This window comes from Chiloscyllium plagiosum, unplaced genomic scaffold (genome assembly GCF_037043375.1).
Source record: "Chiloscyllium plagiosum isolate Xiang-an unplaced genomic scaffold, Cpla_swu_hap1 HiC_scaffold_18, whole genome shotgun sequence".
Taxonomy (NCBI): domain Eukaryota; kingdom Metazoa; phylum Chordata; class Chondrichthyes; order Orectolobiformes; family Hemiscylliidae; genus Chiloscyllium; species Chiloscyllium plagiosum.
This window is the reverse complement of record NW_028270156.1, coordinates 47,519,603-47,535,108: the sequence shown is the minus strand read 5'-3', so window position 1 is coordinate 47,535,108 and position 15,506 is coordinate 47,519,603. Positions and strand designations below refer to the sequence as shown.

The 15,506-nt window shown below is 37.4% G+C and overlaps 1 protein-coding gene across 1 annotated transcript in view; it reads right to left on the bottom strand.

The window, feature by feature from the left end:
- Nucleotides 1-15,506, bottom strand: part of LOC122557836 (serine/threonine-protein kinase BRSK2-like) — a 966,919-nt gene that overhangs the window by 94,575 nt on the left and 856,838 nt on the right. The window contains 5 exon segments of the mRNA XM_087996588.1: nt 602-667; nt 1,361-1,511; nt 2,254-2,351; nt 4,168-4,332; nt 7,445-7,476. Coding sequence (XP_087852714.1) covers nt 602-667; nt 1,361-1,511; nt 2,254-2,351; nt 4,168-4,332; nt 7,445-7,476 — 512 coding nt within the window.

Genomic DNA, 15,506 nt, shown 5'->3' with positions numbered 1-15,506 from the left:
GCATTTCCTAGTATAGACAACAAATACAAAAAAATCTTCATTCCATTGTAAAATTGACATACGAATTTGCTCAATACTGCCTCTGAATAATTTAATCAGTGTAAAATAAAGATTAATTACAACCAGCACCATCCCACAAGGTGGAAAAAGGACCATTAGGAAAGTTATACATGCAGATATACCAAGCATTTAGCACCTGTCATATTATCCAAGGGAACACCTTTAAATAAATCATCAGAATGCCATGCATAGACTTTAGGGAAGGAAAACAGCATAGAACAGAGCATCAAAACAATCGGGAATCATTTCCCAATAATGTGCACTCGAAATGCTCAGGCTTTCAACAAATGAAATAAGCTAATTTGGGGATGTTAAAAGGTGGGGGAAGTGAAAGCCACCCAAGCCAGAGGTTAAACAATGCCACGGACTTGTGCAACAGATGCAAGTCTTGCCATTCAGATATGGGACAGAAACCTCTAGGGAGTGGGGAAAAGAGGAGGAAGAGGAGATATCTTAGCTATTCCAACAACCATGTGCACTTAAGGGCATCTAATGCAGCTACCCACAGTGAGGGAGAAATCATGTGAAACACTTTTACTACCTTTCTTCTTTGTTGATTCTGGGATTGGCATCTGTGATATCCAAGCTTTTACTGAACATACTTTTACTACAGTAGGGACAGTAAAACAAAACAAAAAAACATAATTACATTGGTAAAGAATTTAAACAGGGGCTATTTTAAAACTTGATATATATATAGTTCAAAAAAGAAAGCTTTTTTAAAACTGAGAGCCACAGAAACAATTATCTTGAACATATCATTAAATCTCCTCAGCCCATTCAGAATAATGAAACATGTTTTAATTGTTGGTAGAGGTGCCTACTATCTCAAATACAAAACAAAGTTAACACTGAGTTAAGATTATGATTGCAGACAGACTAAAATATGTATATTTGGCAAATTAAAAAAAAGTAGGATTTCAAAGTGCAGCATGTACATCCAATGCTATTGTGATTCAAAACCACACATCTTCCCTTGACATCCCTGATTCTTTGCCATGTAACGTTCAGTCTGATCATATTCAGGCATGCTCAAGCCCAAAATGCCCTGTGTTGTGCAATTAGCATTTGAGTTGTCACCCACTCACGTACAGTGTCGTGATATATAAGACTTTGGATGCAAGGGATGCTCTAGGTTTGTGCTCTGTAATTCATCACAGAAGCTCTTCATTCTTGCTGAAGCCAGCAGAATAATCACCACATCTTTAATGCCATAAACACAAAGAAAGCCTCAATCCATTCCCTCTATTGGTTGGTGAAATAGTATTTCACAATGTGATACCACAATACAATGCTGTACCTCTGGCCATGCTGTGCCATTTCAATGGCCCGTCGAGCTGGAACTGGGGAGCCTCCGTCAGTAACGCTCAGTACCTCCATCGATTTCCTTTCAGGTCGTCGCTTGCCATGTCGATTTAACATTGGTGAGTCTACTCTTTTTCTAGGTGGATCTTGCAAGATCCATGACCATTAAAAATTGCATATTAAAACAAAATGTCACAATTAGTATTATTCCTTACAATGTAAGGCTTCCTTTCTAAAACAATCAGAACATCAAAATTGTTTAAAGTGATGAATATTTAGTACTGATGTATTTTCTTGTATCATTGAGCTAGACTTTGCTGTAACAATGACAGAAAGGTGATTAACGATGTCCATTATTGCATGGTAGACTTGTCAACAAGTTCTGGCATAAACAGATAAAGGGCAGAAATTCAAACAAATTTCAACAGAAAGATATTTTTGATTATCTGATTTTTGGAAAATATTGGTAGGAATTCACCAATGGACTGATTATCGTTGCCTGTGGAGAATTTAAACACAACCTTGTATAGGGAATTTTTAATCTTTGCCCTTTGTTGAAAACATCGACTCTTGACATTAGAAGTCTCTGGAGCCTAATAAAATATAGATTTTCATGCATGAGCTTATGCAGTGAATGCTATGAAGCTTTTCAGCTATGAGGACATCACCCAAGCCTAATCTTACCCTTAGTTCAATGACCCCATTCTTTCTCTCTCTCACACACGCAGATTTTAGGGAGACTATGAGATGGTAATTAAGAGTGCAAATTATTCACCAACAACAAAGGCTAGGATCATTACATGGTTTGTGTAAAGAAACCAATCGTGAATTTAAATACAACCATTCTAATTATATTTATAAAACTCACAGAATACCCTTTGCACTCACCTGTATCATTTTGAGGAGGCAAATCTTCATCTTCATGGCTTGGATACCGCTCTTTCCGATCGAGAAGAAGAAAATAGATCATCTTTTCTTGGTTTTCCCTGCAAATCAGAAGAAAAAAAGTCAAATTAGTGGTCATTAGTCATTTGATACACATAATACAATTTATGAGCATACAATTCTACCAATTTTATCATACATCTCTTCTGGCTCTAATTTGTCTATTTACAAAACTTGTACATTATAATCATGCTGCCTTAAGGCACTAGAAATTAATGTAGATATATATTATGCCATTGAATCAGAATTCCAGTTTTAATGCAAACTGCCCATCAGGAATGGGATAGTTGTGCAGTTAAAATTGTAAGGAATTGCTGTCCCTTTCCTATCAACTAGGTAAAAACAATGACTGCAGATGCTGGAAACTAGAGTGGTGCTGGAAAAGCACAGCAGTTCAGGCAGCATCCGAGGAGCAGGAAAATCGACATTTTAGGCAAAAGCCCTTCAGCAGGAATAGAGGCAGAGTGCCTGAAGGGTGGAGAGATAATTGATCTATTCCTGATGAAGGGCTTTTGCCCAAAACGTCGATTTTCCTGCTCCCTTTCCTATCAACTGCAGAACTGCTTCCCAAAGGCTTTACCCATCCCTGAAAATCTAGAAGCCTAGCTACTTGAATTGGTTTGAACAATGCAGAAGGAGGCTGAGTTTCACCAGCCAGACTTTGCAGCTTGTTACTGCAGGACCAGTTGCCTAGGAGTTCAGGTACGTGGCATGTGTTTTTTTTCCCCCAGTGACTGTAATAGTTTTTAACCACAGGCTTCTTCCATTACTGCAAGGGACATCAACCCAACATTTGCAATGTGGACAGTTCTCCTAGCGAGCTGACAATAATGTTAACATGTCATTACCAGACAGACATTGAGTCAGCAGTAACCCCCACTGAACCCCGTATCCCTGCCGCTCCCCCCCACCATTCCACAAGTTATGAAGGCTTCTACTTCCAGGTAAGCTGTTCCTGTACAGCGATAACTCTCACATTTACTAAGCAATGTGGAAAACCTCTGTCCTCACCTGAGACATGGTGAACCACCATTCATCTCTCCCTAATGATAGAGTAGCTCTGTGGTCTGGTAAGACTATTGTGGTAAAGGGGATGAAAGTTAAAAATAACCTTGAATTCAGTGCAAAACGTTTCTTGTTTAAAAAGCTCTAGAGAGTTTAATTTTATAACCTTAACCTTCTAATGCTAGGGTAAACCCGATGCTTAAACAAATCCAGTTTGTTCTCATTTTGCAAATCACAGAATCTATAACCCAAATTCATCCTTGTTTCAAGGAATAGCTCTAGGTTTATGATGGAATATATTCCATGGTATAAGTGGAAATGAATAGAGTGGTGAAAAGAAGAACATCAAAACAGGAATTGAAACTTCAGTCTTCAAACTGACATACCTTTACTTCAAGCATTATGTATTGAGCCTATGGAATTCTGTACCATAAACACATCTCAACCAAACAGATTTTTGTTCATTTGTTAGACTGAAATTATTTTTAAAATATTTATTCTCAGCATTCCCTTATAAATACCATGTTAATTTAGCTCTGCTGTCTAGTTAGGGTTATGAATTTGAGCTCATGAGCTGTTTTGCAATATACAGCTTACACCAAACTTAGGGTTCTTTTTTAACTTTCATTCCCTTCAGAGTATAACAAGAGACAAGATGCACATTTAAAACTTTTTATTCCATTCAACAGCTACCAGTACAAGGCTCTATCTGGTGCAGTTTTTGGGGGAATAAACAAGTGCAGCTGTAACATTTGGAAGAATATCTCAATTAATGACAGATAATTGTTATTGTTACAAATAGAAAACTAACACAACACATGATCATCATTATCAAAAGGGAATAAAACTTACTCTTCTGATACCAAATCTTGCATAAGCTTGTTCTTATCTCTAAAGCAACCTAATGAGTGCATGCTGTCCAGGACATCTGGATCTATATCCTCTAGTGACGGAAGCGAGCGTATCTGCACCTTTCTTGGAACAGGCTGCTCTGGTTCAGGCTCATTCTTGCCCCCACTGTAAGAACATAAAATCCCAAAATTCCAGCTCCATAAAATAAACTGCATTAGTTGAAGCATTTTCATCACTTAGATGTTTTCTTAACATTGATTTGTTTGATGTAAAACAATGTGCTCACTGCTTGGTGATGATTGCTGCTTGGAATTAAGGTTTACTGGCCAGATAAGTCTCCCTTTTGTTCTATCCAACAATGCAGCTTAATTCCAGCAAAACAGTACCAGTGTGACCTCTGAATGAGACACAACCATAATCGAATTATCGTGTTGTGAAATGCACACTTAACTGCTGAAGCCATTTTCAATGATTATATTACAATTCATTATAATCAGCAGGCAATGAGCAGCTTTTCCGCCTGCAGCTGAATTAAATCCAGAGATGAATAAAAATGATCAGACTCAGAGGCACCCGGTTGATTCTTCACAAAAAAATCCTTGACTGACTGGAAGTGACTGAGAGACTTCAATTTATATAAAATAACATATTTGTTTGATTTGATAGAGAAATGCTCAAAGTTAAATTTTAACTTGAAATTTCACAATAAAGGAACAAACTGAATGCAGTGAACCATTTATCTCACATGCAGAGTGAGGGGAATGGCAAAGATGAATAATTAGCCTCTACATTTAGGATGGTGCTAGGGTAGGTAAGGCAGCAAGTACTCATCAAAAAGGCAGATACGAATGTCTTACTGATAATACATAGGATACTAATAGGATATGTTACTCATGAAAACAAGAATTGCTGGAGAAAATCAGGTCAGGCAGCATCTATGAGTTAACGTTAACTCAAAACATCAACTCTGTTTTCTCTTCATAGATACTGCCAGACTTGCTGAATTTTTCCAGCAATTTCTATTCTTGCTCATTTCAAAACACCATATCTGCAGTTGTTTGTTTGTTTTACAGTTTACAATCTGGTTCATTCATACTCATGATTGAATTGCTAAAATGTATAGTATTAGTAACTGTCCCAAATAGAATGCACATTTTCAGCACTGAGTGCCCAAGTGTAGGGACTCCTCTGGTAGCTAATGTGACAATACTATGGCTTTAAGAGGTGTCTTTTGTTGTGGTTTGATTTTTTGAAAAGTGGGTTTTGAGACAAAGCTGTCTCTTCCAAGCCAAAAAAGCACGTGAGGCCCTGGGTTTGTTTTTAGTTACAACAAAGAAGCAGCATAAATGAATGGAGACAGGCTCCCACAAAAGCAATGTGGTGGTTGAGGTTTTGAAGTTTGTTATGGAATCAGATATACACCTCTCCTAGCTAAAACAAAAAGCCTGAGCTCTCTCTCTCTCTCTGCCAGAATTTTCTCTTAGTGTTCCTTTCTCCTGGAATGGAGAAACATTGCATATGAGACAATCTATTTTACTGAATTTACCTTTGCCAAGGGTGTGTTTATGGAAATGTTACTATATTGGAATAGTGGCTGTTTATTCATTAAATAATCAATTATTCTGTTAAGTTATCCAATAAAGTTAAAGGTATATCAATTCTTCTTTCTTATGTTTGTATTTTAACTAGGTGTAAGAATAAAGTGTGTTTTGCTTAAAGCCAAGTAATGTAACCAATTGAATTACATTGGGAACACAGCACCTTACACTTGCTTTTAAATAAGATAAAACTTAGAGTCTAGGCTTTCTCCTTGATATATTTCCAAGGGGGTTTGATCTGGTCTATAACACTTAGAATAGCAGGAATGAGGGAAAGATAGTGGAATCAGTTTATATCATCCTGAACCACTTTCAGAAATGCCTTAATGGCAGTTAGAAAGGCACAGGCATTGGTAAGAGCACAAGCAGGTTGGCTGCTTAAATACCTTCTTAACCAATAAACAGACTATTTGCCTGAGAAGAAAAAAAATGAATGATGAGTGAATAATATTAAATGACATTTGAAAAAGAGACTATGGAAAAATCAGCCAGCTCATGGAGTAGTAAACCACAAAAGGTATTACATTTTGAGAAAAATATTTTGTTTGTTTTTCCTCTACTGAAGGAATTTGTCTCATAGTTGGATATAGGCACCAGCATCGAACCGGTCCTTCATTCTGCACAAGCCTAAGTGATAGGGCTGGCAGTGTGGACTCGATGGACCCAGTGACCTGCTGCCATGCTGTAGGAATTCTATGAAAGAAACAACACTGGCTATTCTCTGTTCCTCTGGAACCTTTCCTGTGACTAAATAGGATACAAAGATTTCATTTAAGGCTCCGGCAATTTCCTCACTTTCCTCCTTTAGTATTCAGGAATAGACTGTATCAGGTTTAGGGGACTCGTCTACCTTATTGCTTTACAAAACATTCAACACCACCTCATTTTTTATGTCGGCATGCCCTAGAATATCAACATACCCTTCTGTAGACTCACCATTAATCATGTCCTTCTCCTTTGTGAATACCGATGCAAAGGACTCATTCATTAAGGACTCGCCCATTTCCTGTGGCTCCACTTATAAATTCCTTCCTTTGTCCTTGAGTGGACCTACTCTTTCCCTAACCACCCTCTTGCTCCATATATACATATATAAAACATTTTTCTTCATCCAGCTGTGATATTCTCCCTGTTCTAATGCAACTCCCCCAACCTCCTGCTGACTCCTGTCTTTCATGCCTGAAACATCTAAATCCCAACAACATAGTTATATGTATTAATCCAAGCGCATAACTGAGTTTTCTAGGCACTGAAGCCAATTATAGAACTTAAGGCAACCCTCACTGAGATTCACCAATTTAAGTACAAACTGGGAATACATATTGGAATCCTTCTAGTCTGTAATAACTCAGTTCTACATTGGACTTTAATACTAATTTATTACATTGGGCTTTGATACTAGTTTATTCAGCCATGAGGAAAACTGTGCTTTCTCAACTTAGCTTATTTGCATCAAAAATGTTCAAGAATACATGAAAATCAAAAAAATGGAAAGTAATGTTTAAGTCCAAATTCTGCCAAGCTATTTTATTTCATTAGCCTTCAATATGCTAGCAATGTCACACATAATGTGTGAGAGATTCAAAACTCAAGCAGGTTGAATTTGCCAGAAGGGGAAAACAAAGATAGGAGCAAATAAAGATGCTAATAAATATATCCAAACTAATAGTTGTACTTACATATACCAAGAATGTTTCTGGATCTGGTCTAGCTGTTAAGGAAAATAAAATGAATAATATATTACTTAATGACAAACGATACAGAGAATCCCATTATTATAAATATGTTAATACAAAAACTCTATCTCAACAAATGCATTATTTTTAATATGTCAAACTATTCTTCAATAACAGAGTCTGACCTCTACAGTTTCATTAATTTTTTGGTTGATGTGCAGGATGAGTATGTCAGGATAAGTATTATAAATTCATTTAATAGACAATATTCTCTGCTTTTGGACTTGTTCTATATCTTTTCTATGTTTAGTACAGATCATACACTTGTCCAATGGCTGACAGCACCACAAGTGTTTTTCTTTATTTCACTGTAAATAAGAAAGTGACAACCTTTTCAATAATGCAATGGCTGTATTTGCATAATTGTGCACTGAGTGCTTTGATGTAAACAGCTCTTAAGACAATTTTTTGTAAAATCCTTCCTATATATAAAAAGCAAAACTAACTGATTAAAATGGCTTATTTTGAGCAGGACATATCACTGGAACAAGCTACTTACATGAACTGGTTATGTCAAAGATGTTAAGATCTAAATACAGAAGGATTAGTGTGCATTTTTAGCCTATTTCCAGCACAGTATAAAAGTGTGACCCGGGTAAATAATTAATTAACCATTAACATTTTTATGGGATCTCACTTTGTTGAACTCAAGTTTCAAAAGGAAAACAGTTCCAAACAGCCAACCAAACATGCATTTGCCACAGTTAAGAATCAATAGTTAACTTTTCAAACACAAAAAAGTCAAGCAACATCATTAAGTCCAGTGAAAATTGTGTTTACACAGTATTTTATTTTGCTCCAGGATAAAACATTACATGCTTATGCTACAAACAAAAACAGAAATTGCGTGAGAAACTCAGCAGGTCTGGCAGCAGCTGTGGAGAGAAAAAGGAGTTAAAGTTCAAGTTCCTTGACCCATCTTCAGTACACTCATGCCATTCATCACAATGGGCTATGCCCTCAATTGAATTAATTAGCATGGGGATTTTCCAGCATTTGCAAGTCTTTGTGTTTCTTCACAGAGGCTGTTCAGTAAGGGAGACGGGGCAGTAAATGACAGGAAGATAGTGGGTTGAAGAAGGGGGAGGTGAGGGTTTGAAGTGGGAAAGATGAGAGAGAAAAGAGCAGAACATGGGTTGGTTGTAATAAGATGAAAGTGCTGGAGCTAAGGAGCAACAGATGGAATTGAAGTTTATTTTGTTTTAAGCACAAAGTGATTAGTAGGTCCTCAGAACAGACTATTGATGATAAAAGTAACAAGTTTCTTGATTTTTATAAACAGTCATAGAGATGTACAGCAGAAAAACAGACCCTTCAGTCTAACTTGCCCATGCCGGCTGATATCCTAAATTAATGTAGTCCCATTCGCCAGCATTTGGCCCATATTCCTCTAAACCCTTCCTATTCATATACCCATCCAGATGCCATTTCCATGTTGTTATTGTATTTAAAACAAATAAAAACAGAAATCGCTGGAGAAACTCAGAAGGTCTGGCAGCATCTGTAGAGAGAAAACAGAGTTAAAGTTTTGAGTCCAATGACTTCTTTAGAATGTTTACTTCAGGTTAGGGCGGTGCAGTGGCTCAGTGGCTAACACTGCTGCCTAATAGCACCAGGGATCCAGGATCAATTCCAACCTTGGTCAACTGTCTACATGGAGTTTGCACATTCTCCTTGCATATGCTTGAGTTTCTCCTGGCTGCTCCAATTTCCTCCCACAGTCCAAGGATGTGCAGTTTAGGTGGATTGGCCGTGCTAAATTGTCCGTAGTGTCCAGGGATGTGTAGATTGCGTGGATTCATCATGGTAGATGTGGGGTTACAGGGATTGGGTAGGGACTTGGGTCTGGATGGGACGTTCTTCGGAGGGTCAGTGGTGACTCGAAGGGCTGAATGGCCTGCTTCTACACTGTAGGGATTCTATTTTATTATACCTCCAGCCTCCTCAGTTCTCTGTTTTATTTCAGTTATTTAAACTGAAATTACCTGTAACTGGTGGACAGTTGTAATAAATTCATGTCCAGCTGTGTTATTAAAGCTAGGCAACCATCCTTGAATGTATCAAGCAATATATTTCGTTAAATGAGTGGAAATATTAGTAAGTTATTACATTCTGAAATATTACTTAATTGTGCTGGTTCATAAAAGATTCTACATATTTGCTTATGCAAATAAGTGAAGGTTAGAATTGAATCATAGTTTCAACTTGGAAAGCTTGTGCAATTTCTTTTGAGCACATTTTCCATCCAGATTACCAACTGCACAGTTAACCTAACCCAATGTTTTTTCCTTTAAGGAATAATTATATATTTGTTTATAGTCAAACATATCAGAAACAAAGCATTGTTATTAACTTGGTTGAATACAAAACCATTCTTTACAAACCATCATACCAGACACTACAGCAGAGCTTCCCAAACTGGTCTCCACTGAGGTCAGGTGAGATTTTGGTTTGGGAATTCTGAGGCTTCTTTAAATCTTTGCTTTCTATTGCATTGGTGAGTGTGGCCTGACATTGCAGTCTGAGGCCCAGTTGTTTTACAACCTGTGAATCCGTACAAAGTTAAAAATCACACAACACCAGGTTATAGTCCAACAGGTTTAATTGGAACCTGTTGGACTATAACCTGGTGTTGTGTGATTTTTAACTTTGTACACCCCAGTCCAATACCGACATCTCCAAATCATGTGAATCTGTAGTTCACTTTTTTTGAAGAAACCCTGCCCTTTCATTAGCTCAGAGAAAGTGAGGGCTGCAGATGCTGGAGACCAGAGTTGAAAAGTGTGGTGCTGGAAAAACACAGCAGGCCAGGCAGCATCCGAGGAGCAGGAGAATCGACGTTTTGGGCATAAGCCCTTCTTCTTTCATTAGCTCCCCCAGTAACAAAGATGGGACAGTAAAGGAGAGGAAGATATTGGGTTGAAGAAGGTGGAAATGGGAGTTTGAAGCAGGAGAAATGAGAGGATGGAGAGCAGAACATTGGGGTGGGGGTATTAACAAGAGGGAGCTGAGGAGCAACAGATGGGATTGAAGAAGGGAAGATAAGGGGGTGAAGAACATAATGTGAAGAATGAACGAGGGAGAGTTTTGGGGTGAAATGAAGTACAGATGGGAAACATTGCACTCTTCCAACCTCAAGCCTAGTAACTGAAACCTCCCCAAATTTTTGCCACAGTCTGAGTCATTAAAATGGGTCACATTGGGAACTCTATTTCAGAAGCCAATCTGGAATTATTCCAAGCCATCTCATCAATGAATAATGAAATAGTTCAAATAAGATATTCTATCCTATCTCCTCACAATTTTGGATGTTGGTACAGTGAGCAGAGGAGCAACCAAAGCATGGAGCAGTTTCACCAGTTCCCTAGCACTCTCCACTATTTAAAGAATGTTCCACTGAAATTTATAAGTTGCACAACACCAGGTTATAGTCCAACAAGTTTATGTGAAATTGGAATCTGTTGGAGCACTGCTTTTCATCAGGTGAAGTCCCTTCTGAATTTGTTCACTCTAGTCCAACACAGGCACCTCCACGTTTCTAAAAATATATGGTGAAGGTTGAATACTTTTACCAATATTTGAGTGACTTAATCAAATGAATGGCTCATGTCAGCTAATGAATTTCCCACAATCAACCATACAGTAACTCAGGATTTTCAGGATTGCAGATGCACTGTTGCACTGTGGCATGGATCAAATTACATAAATTGACTGACTTCTTTTTATTCATTCTTGGGATGAAGGTATTGCTTCCTAAGCCAACATTTATTACCATCTCAGAGGGCAATAAAGAATCAACCACATTGCGGAAGCTCTGTGTCAAATGTAGGCCAGCTCAGGTAAGGATTGCAGTGCTCTTCCCTAAAGGGAGGGTTTGGATTTTTCTGACATTGACAATGGATTAATGGTCTCCATTAGACTTTTAATTCTAGATTTAAAAAAACAACTGAAATCAAATTCCACCGTCTACAGTGGTGGGATTTGAACTCAAGTCCCCAGAAGATTAGCTCAGTTTCTGGATTAACAGACCAGCAATAATAAAACTTGACTGTTCAGCGCATTGCTGCCAGGTCAGATATAGAAACATACATGTACCTCTCCTCAACCCCAGATCCCAGTAAACTGCTACCTCAGGAAAAATAACATTTGGCAGTTGCAGTACCACTGGGAACCAACAAGATGCAAATTAGCTGAATCAAAAAAAAAGCCCTCAGTATCTTGCAAATGATGACATATTCTGTTAAAAGCTGTTTTTAAGTCTCAAAATCCCTTGCAGTGGTTTCATTACAATGGTAACTACAATTCTAAACTTAATCAGTACTGAGAATCAGGAGAGGTTCTGTTTTAATCTGCTGCAAGGAAGGAAGTAGTGAAGGAATTAATGTGAAAGGTTTATTGATGTAGGAATAAACATGCAAAATCACAGCTCTTTTAGAAGACCAGAAATAACAAAATTAACATGGAACAATCGGTCAAAACCACAAGAGCAGAACTATATGAGAAAATTACTTCAATTTTGTAATTTTAGAGCTTTTGCAAACACAGGGGAGATTGCAGGTACATATTTCGCATTAAAAATAAATTTAAATTCATTAGAGCACAATTATGAGGTGATACTGAGTGATAGGCCTGTTCACAGTTGTCAGCACCACGCGCTATTTGTTCTCCACTTAATTTCCAGACTAATGATAGCAGTATATGTAACTAGAATAGAAGGTAGAATTACCACAACTACAATAATTTTAATGACATTGTGAATGCCAAGTCTTCAAAAACGTGTGGAAATCATTAGTTTATTATTAACAAACAGGAAAGTGTTCATTGACTGGTGATTAAAGCAAACAAGCAGAAAATGTTGTCTCAATGTCAACTTAAAAGTAAGTTAACTAACAACTAATTTACAATTTGCTTATAGAATTTCCCTTCTGTTTATGCAGAATATTAATAGCGTTGAATAATGAATGATGTACAGTCTATCCTATTGCTCAATAATACAGTGCTCCATTATTTTTTGCAATCATTTCTTGCCCATTGATTTTCTACTTAATATTTTATGGTTAATTGGCATTCAACTTGCTTCCTGACTGCTAAGTAATCCTCATTGTGGCCACAAGGAAAACAACTTCCTCAATTGGTCACTCTTTCTTTTCTGAGGTACAACTCCTATTCCAGAAGTTGAGTACAAAAATAAAGGCTGGTGCTCTGGTGCTGTACTGTGGGAGTGTTCCTCTGTTAGGAATGTTGTCTTTCAAATAAGATGTTTAACCAAGAGCCTCTCATGTGGACATATAATATCACTTTTCAGTTTTGCAAAGAAGAGTCAGGGAGTTATCCCTAGTAGTCTGGCCAATATTTATCCCTCAATCAACAATACAAAAGTAGATCATAATGAATGCAAAATACCGTAGATGATGAAACCTTAAAACATAGAAAATGCTGGAGAAACCCATGACTGGCAGCATGTTTGGACAGAGAGAAAGGCAGTTAACATTTCAAGTCCAGTATGACTCTTCTTCAGAGTTGTTCTGAAGAAGTTACATCAGACCTGCAATGTTAATTCTGTTTCTCTCTCCACAGATGCTGCTAGACTGCTAAGTTTTTCCATCATTCTCTCTGTTTGATATGAAAATAGATTATCTAATATTTATCACATGGCTATTTATATAAGTTTGCTATGTGTAAACTGGCTTGCCATTTCCCACATTGGAAACGGTGACTGTACTTCAATATTACTTCATTGGCTGTAAACTGCTTCAAGGGCCTAGAAACAGGCTATAATATAATTAAAACAAAATACTCTGGATGCAAGAGATATGAAACAAACAGCAGATCTGGCAGCATCTTAGAGAGAAAAGCAGAATCATTGTTTAAAATCTAGTGACTCTTCTTTGGCACTCCAAATTTGCTGATTTTCTCCAGTGCTTCCTGTTGCTATAGAAATATAAACCTCTCTTTCTTTTCACTATCATCTGATGTTTTGCTTTTCCTTGTAGATGCCTGGCTGATGCTTAGTATAACCTCCTGTTAGCTTGGCTGAGATCAGATACATACTCAATTGAGAATGATGCATATTAATCCATGCAATGTCACTGGCAGGCTACAGTATTTGAGGATTGACACTCTGCCCATTATATGAATCATATGGCTTTTTCAAAAAAAACTTACATCTAATTTTTCATGATAAAGATTTCAGGTCAGTAGACTAGCAGATCATTATCATCAGTTCAAGGAGATGGAGGTGCAGGAAAGACATTGAGAATGAACCGTTATTTCATCACAGGAAAGCGCCATAAAAATTAGGTTTGATGCTTTGAGGATAACAACATAAATCAAAATCATCATTTAAAGGCGACAGTAACATTAATGTATCAGTAGGGTGGGCTAGCCTTAGTGTCAGGCAGTGTTGAAGTAATATGTATTCTATTAACAACCGCAAGTTGCATTCATCTAAGTGTGCCATAACTTACACCACTTAGAAGAGATAGTGGGGCAGCACTCTCTGGCTATTATATTTCCTGTTATGATTGTTGTCAATTGGCCTTACCTTAACTTAAACTGATAGAGGATACATAAAAAAGCGTGAGCTTTTCCACTCAATCACTTGTATTTCTAAGCTGTGAGACAAGCAGCAGCTATTGCAACTTGACAATGCCATTTAATGCCATTAAGAATTTTTTATTGCTTTAAATTGTTTTAATCATTTAAATAATATAATACATAGAAGAACTAAGAGTAAGAAAATAAGGGAAAGAATACCAGGATTAGATAGAAACAAAAGAATACTTACTAAACAAATTAGAACAAACCAGCATCCACAATAATTGTCAAATATGTATGCTGAACGAGTACAATAATTATTCTAAACAATATAAAGTTCTACCTTAAACTCAGTCCAACAGACTCAATTCAACTTATTTTATTTTTTACTGTGGCTTTCACTCCAGTAGGTTTTTAAACATACTCAAATGCTTCAACCAACACAGAAAATACTGGAAAAACTCAACAGGTCTGGCAGCATCTGTGGAAAGAGAAACAGCATTCATGTTTCAAGTCCAATGACTTTTCTGGAGAAGAAGAGTCAAAACGTTAACTCTTTCTCCCTCTACAAATGCTGCTAGACCCATTGAGATTTTCCAGAATTTTGTGTATTTGCTTGCGATTTACAGCATCTGCGTGATTTTGCTTTCATACTCTGGACTTGCTTGAATAGGTCACAAGTCAGGGGTATGCCATAATCCTACCAATCAAATCTCCTCATTCAACTACAGACATCTCTAACAGTCACATGCCATGACTCACCAAATACTTGTAGATACTCCCTTGGCATCTATTCAGCCACTGTACTTCTCCCTCTGTCTACAGAGCTACTAGGCCCCACCCAATTCTCTCAAACGCTCTCTCTCTTTAAGCTTACACAATTGAGTTCTTTGGTAAAACATGTTCAGTCTTCCTCTGCTCATAGACCTTTTTTTGAAAACCAAAAAATGTCTTTATTCAAAACAGAGCTCCAGTCTCAAGGAATCATCTTCATTAAAAACCTCAGGGTTTCCTCCTTTATAGAAGTCCTTTGACTAGATCAAACATTCAAAACTTTCTGTACGTACACAATCACATACTGACAGCATGTAGTCCTCAGGTTTGGGTAGTTTGCTGCCACCAATCTTCTTTCCTCTGTGCTGAATCTAGGGTCTGTTTAATTCTCAATGGTACAGCAGAGATCACTGTGAATCTAAAAATGAGGCACTTGTCTGACATAATATGAGACGTTATTACATGGTAGCTACAGATACAGCTTTTGTTAATTTGCAAAGCGTAATTACTAAGGACTCGTGGGATCAGAACAGGAAACATCTGCTCTCTTCAGGCACTCATGCACATCTGAAATGTCTCCACCCAAAGACAATACATCATCATCAGACTGGGTGGAGATCTATTAATGTGAACATTATCTCATACAACATCTCTCCACAATCTTTTTTCTCTGTAGTTAATCACTATACATCAA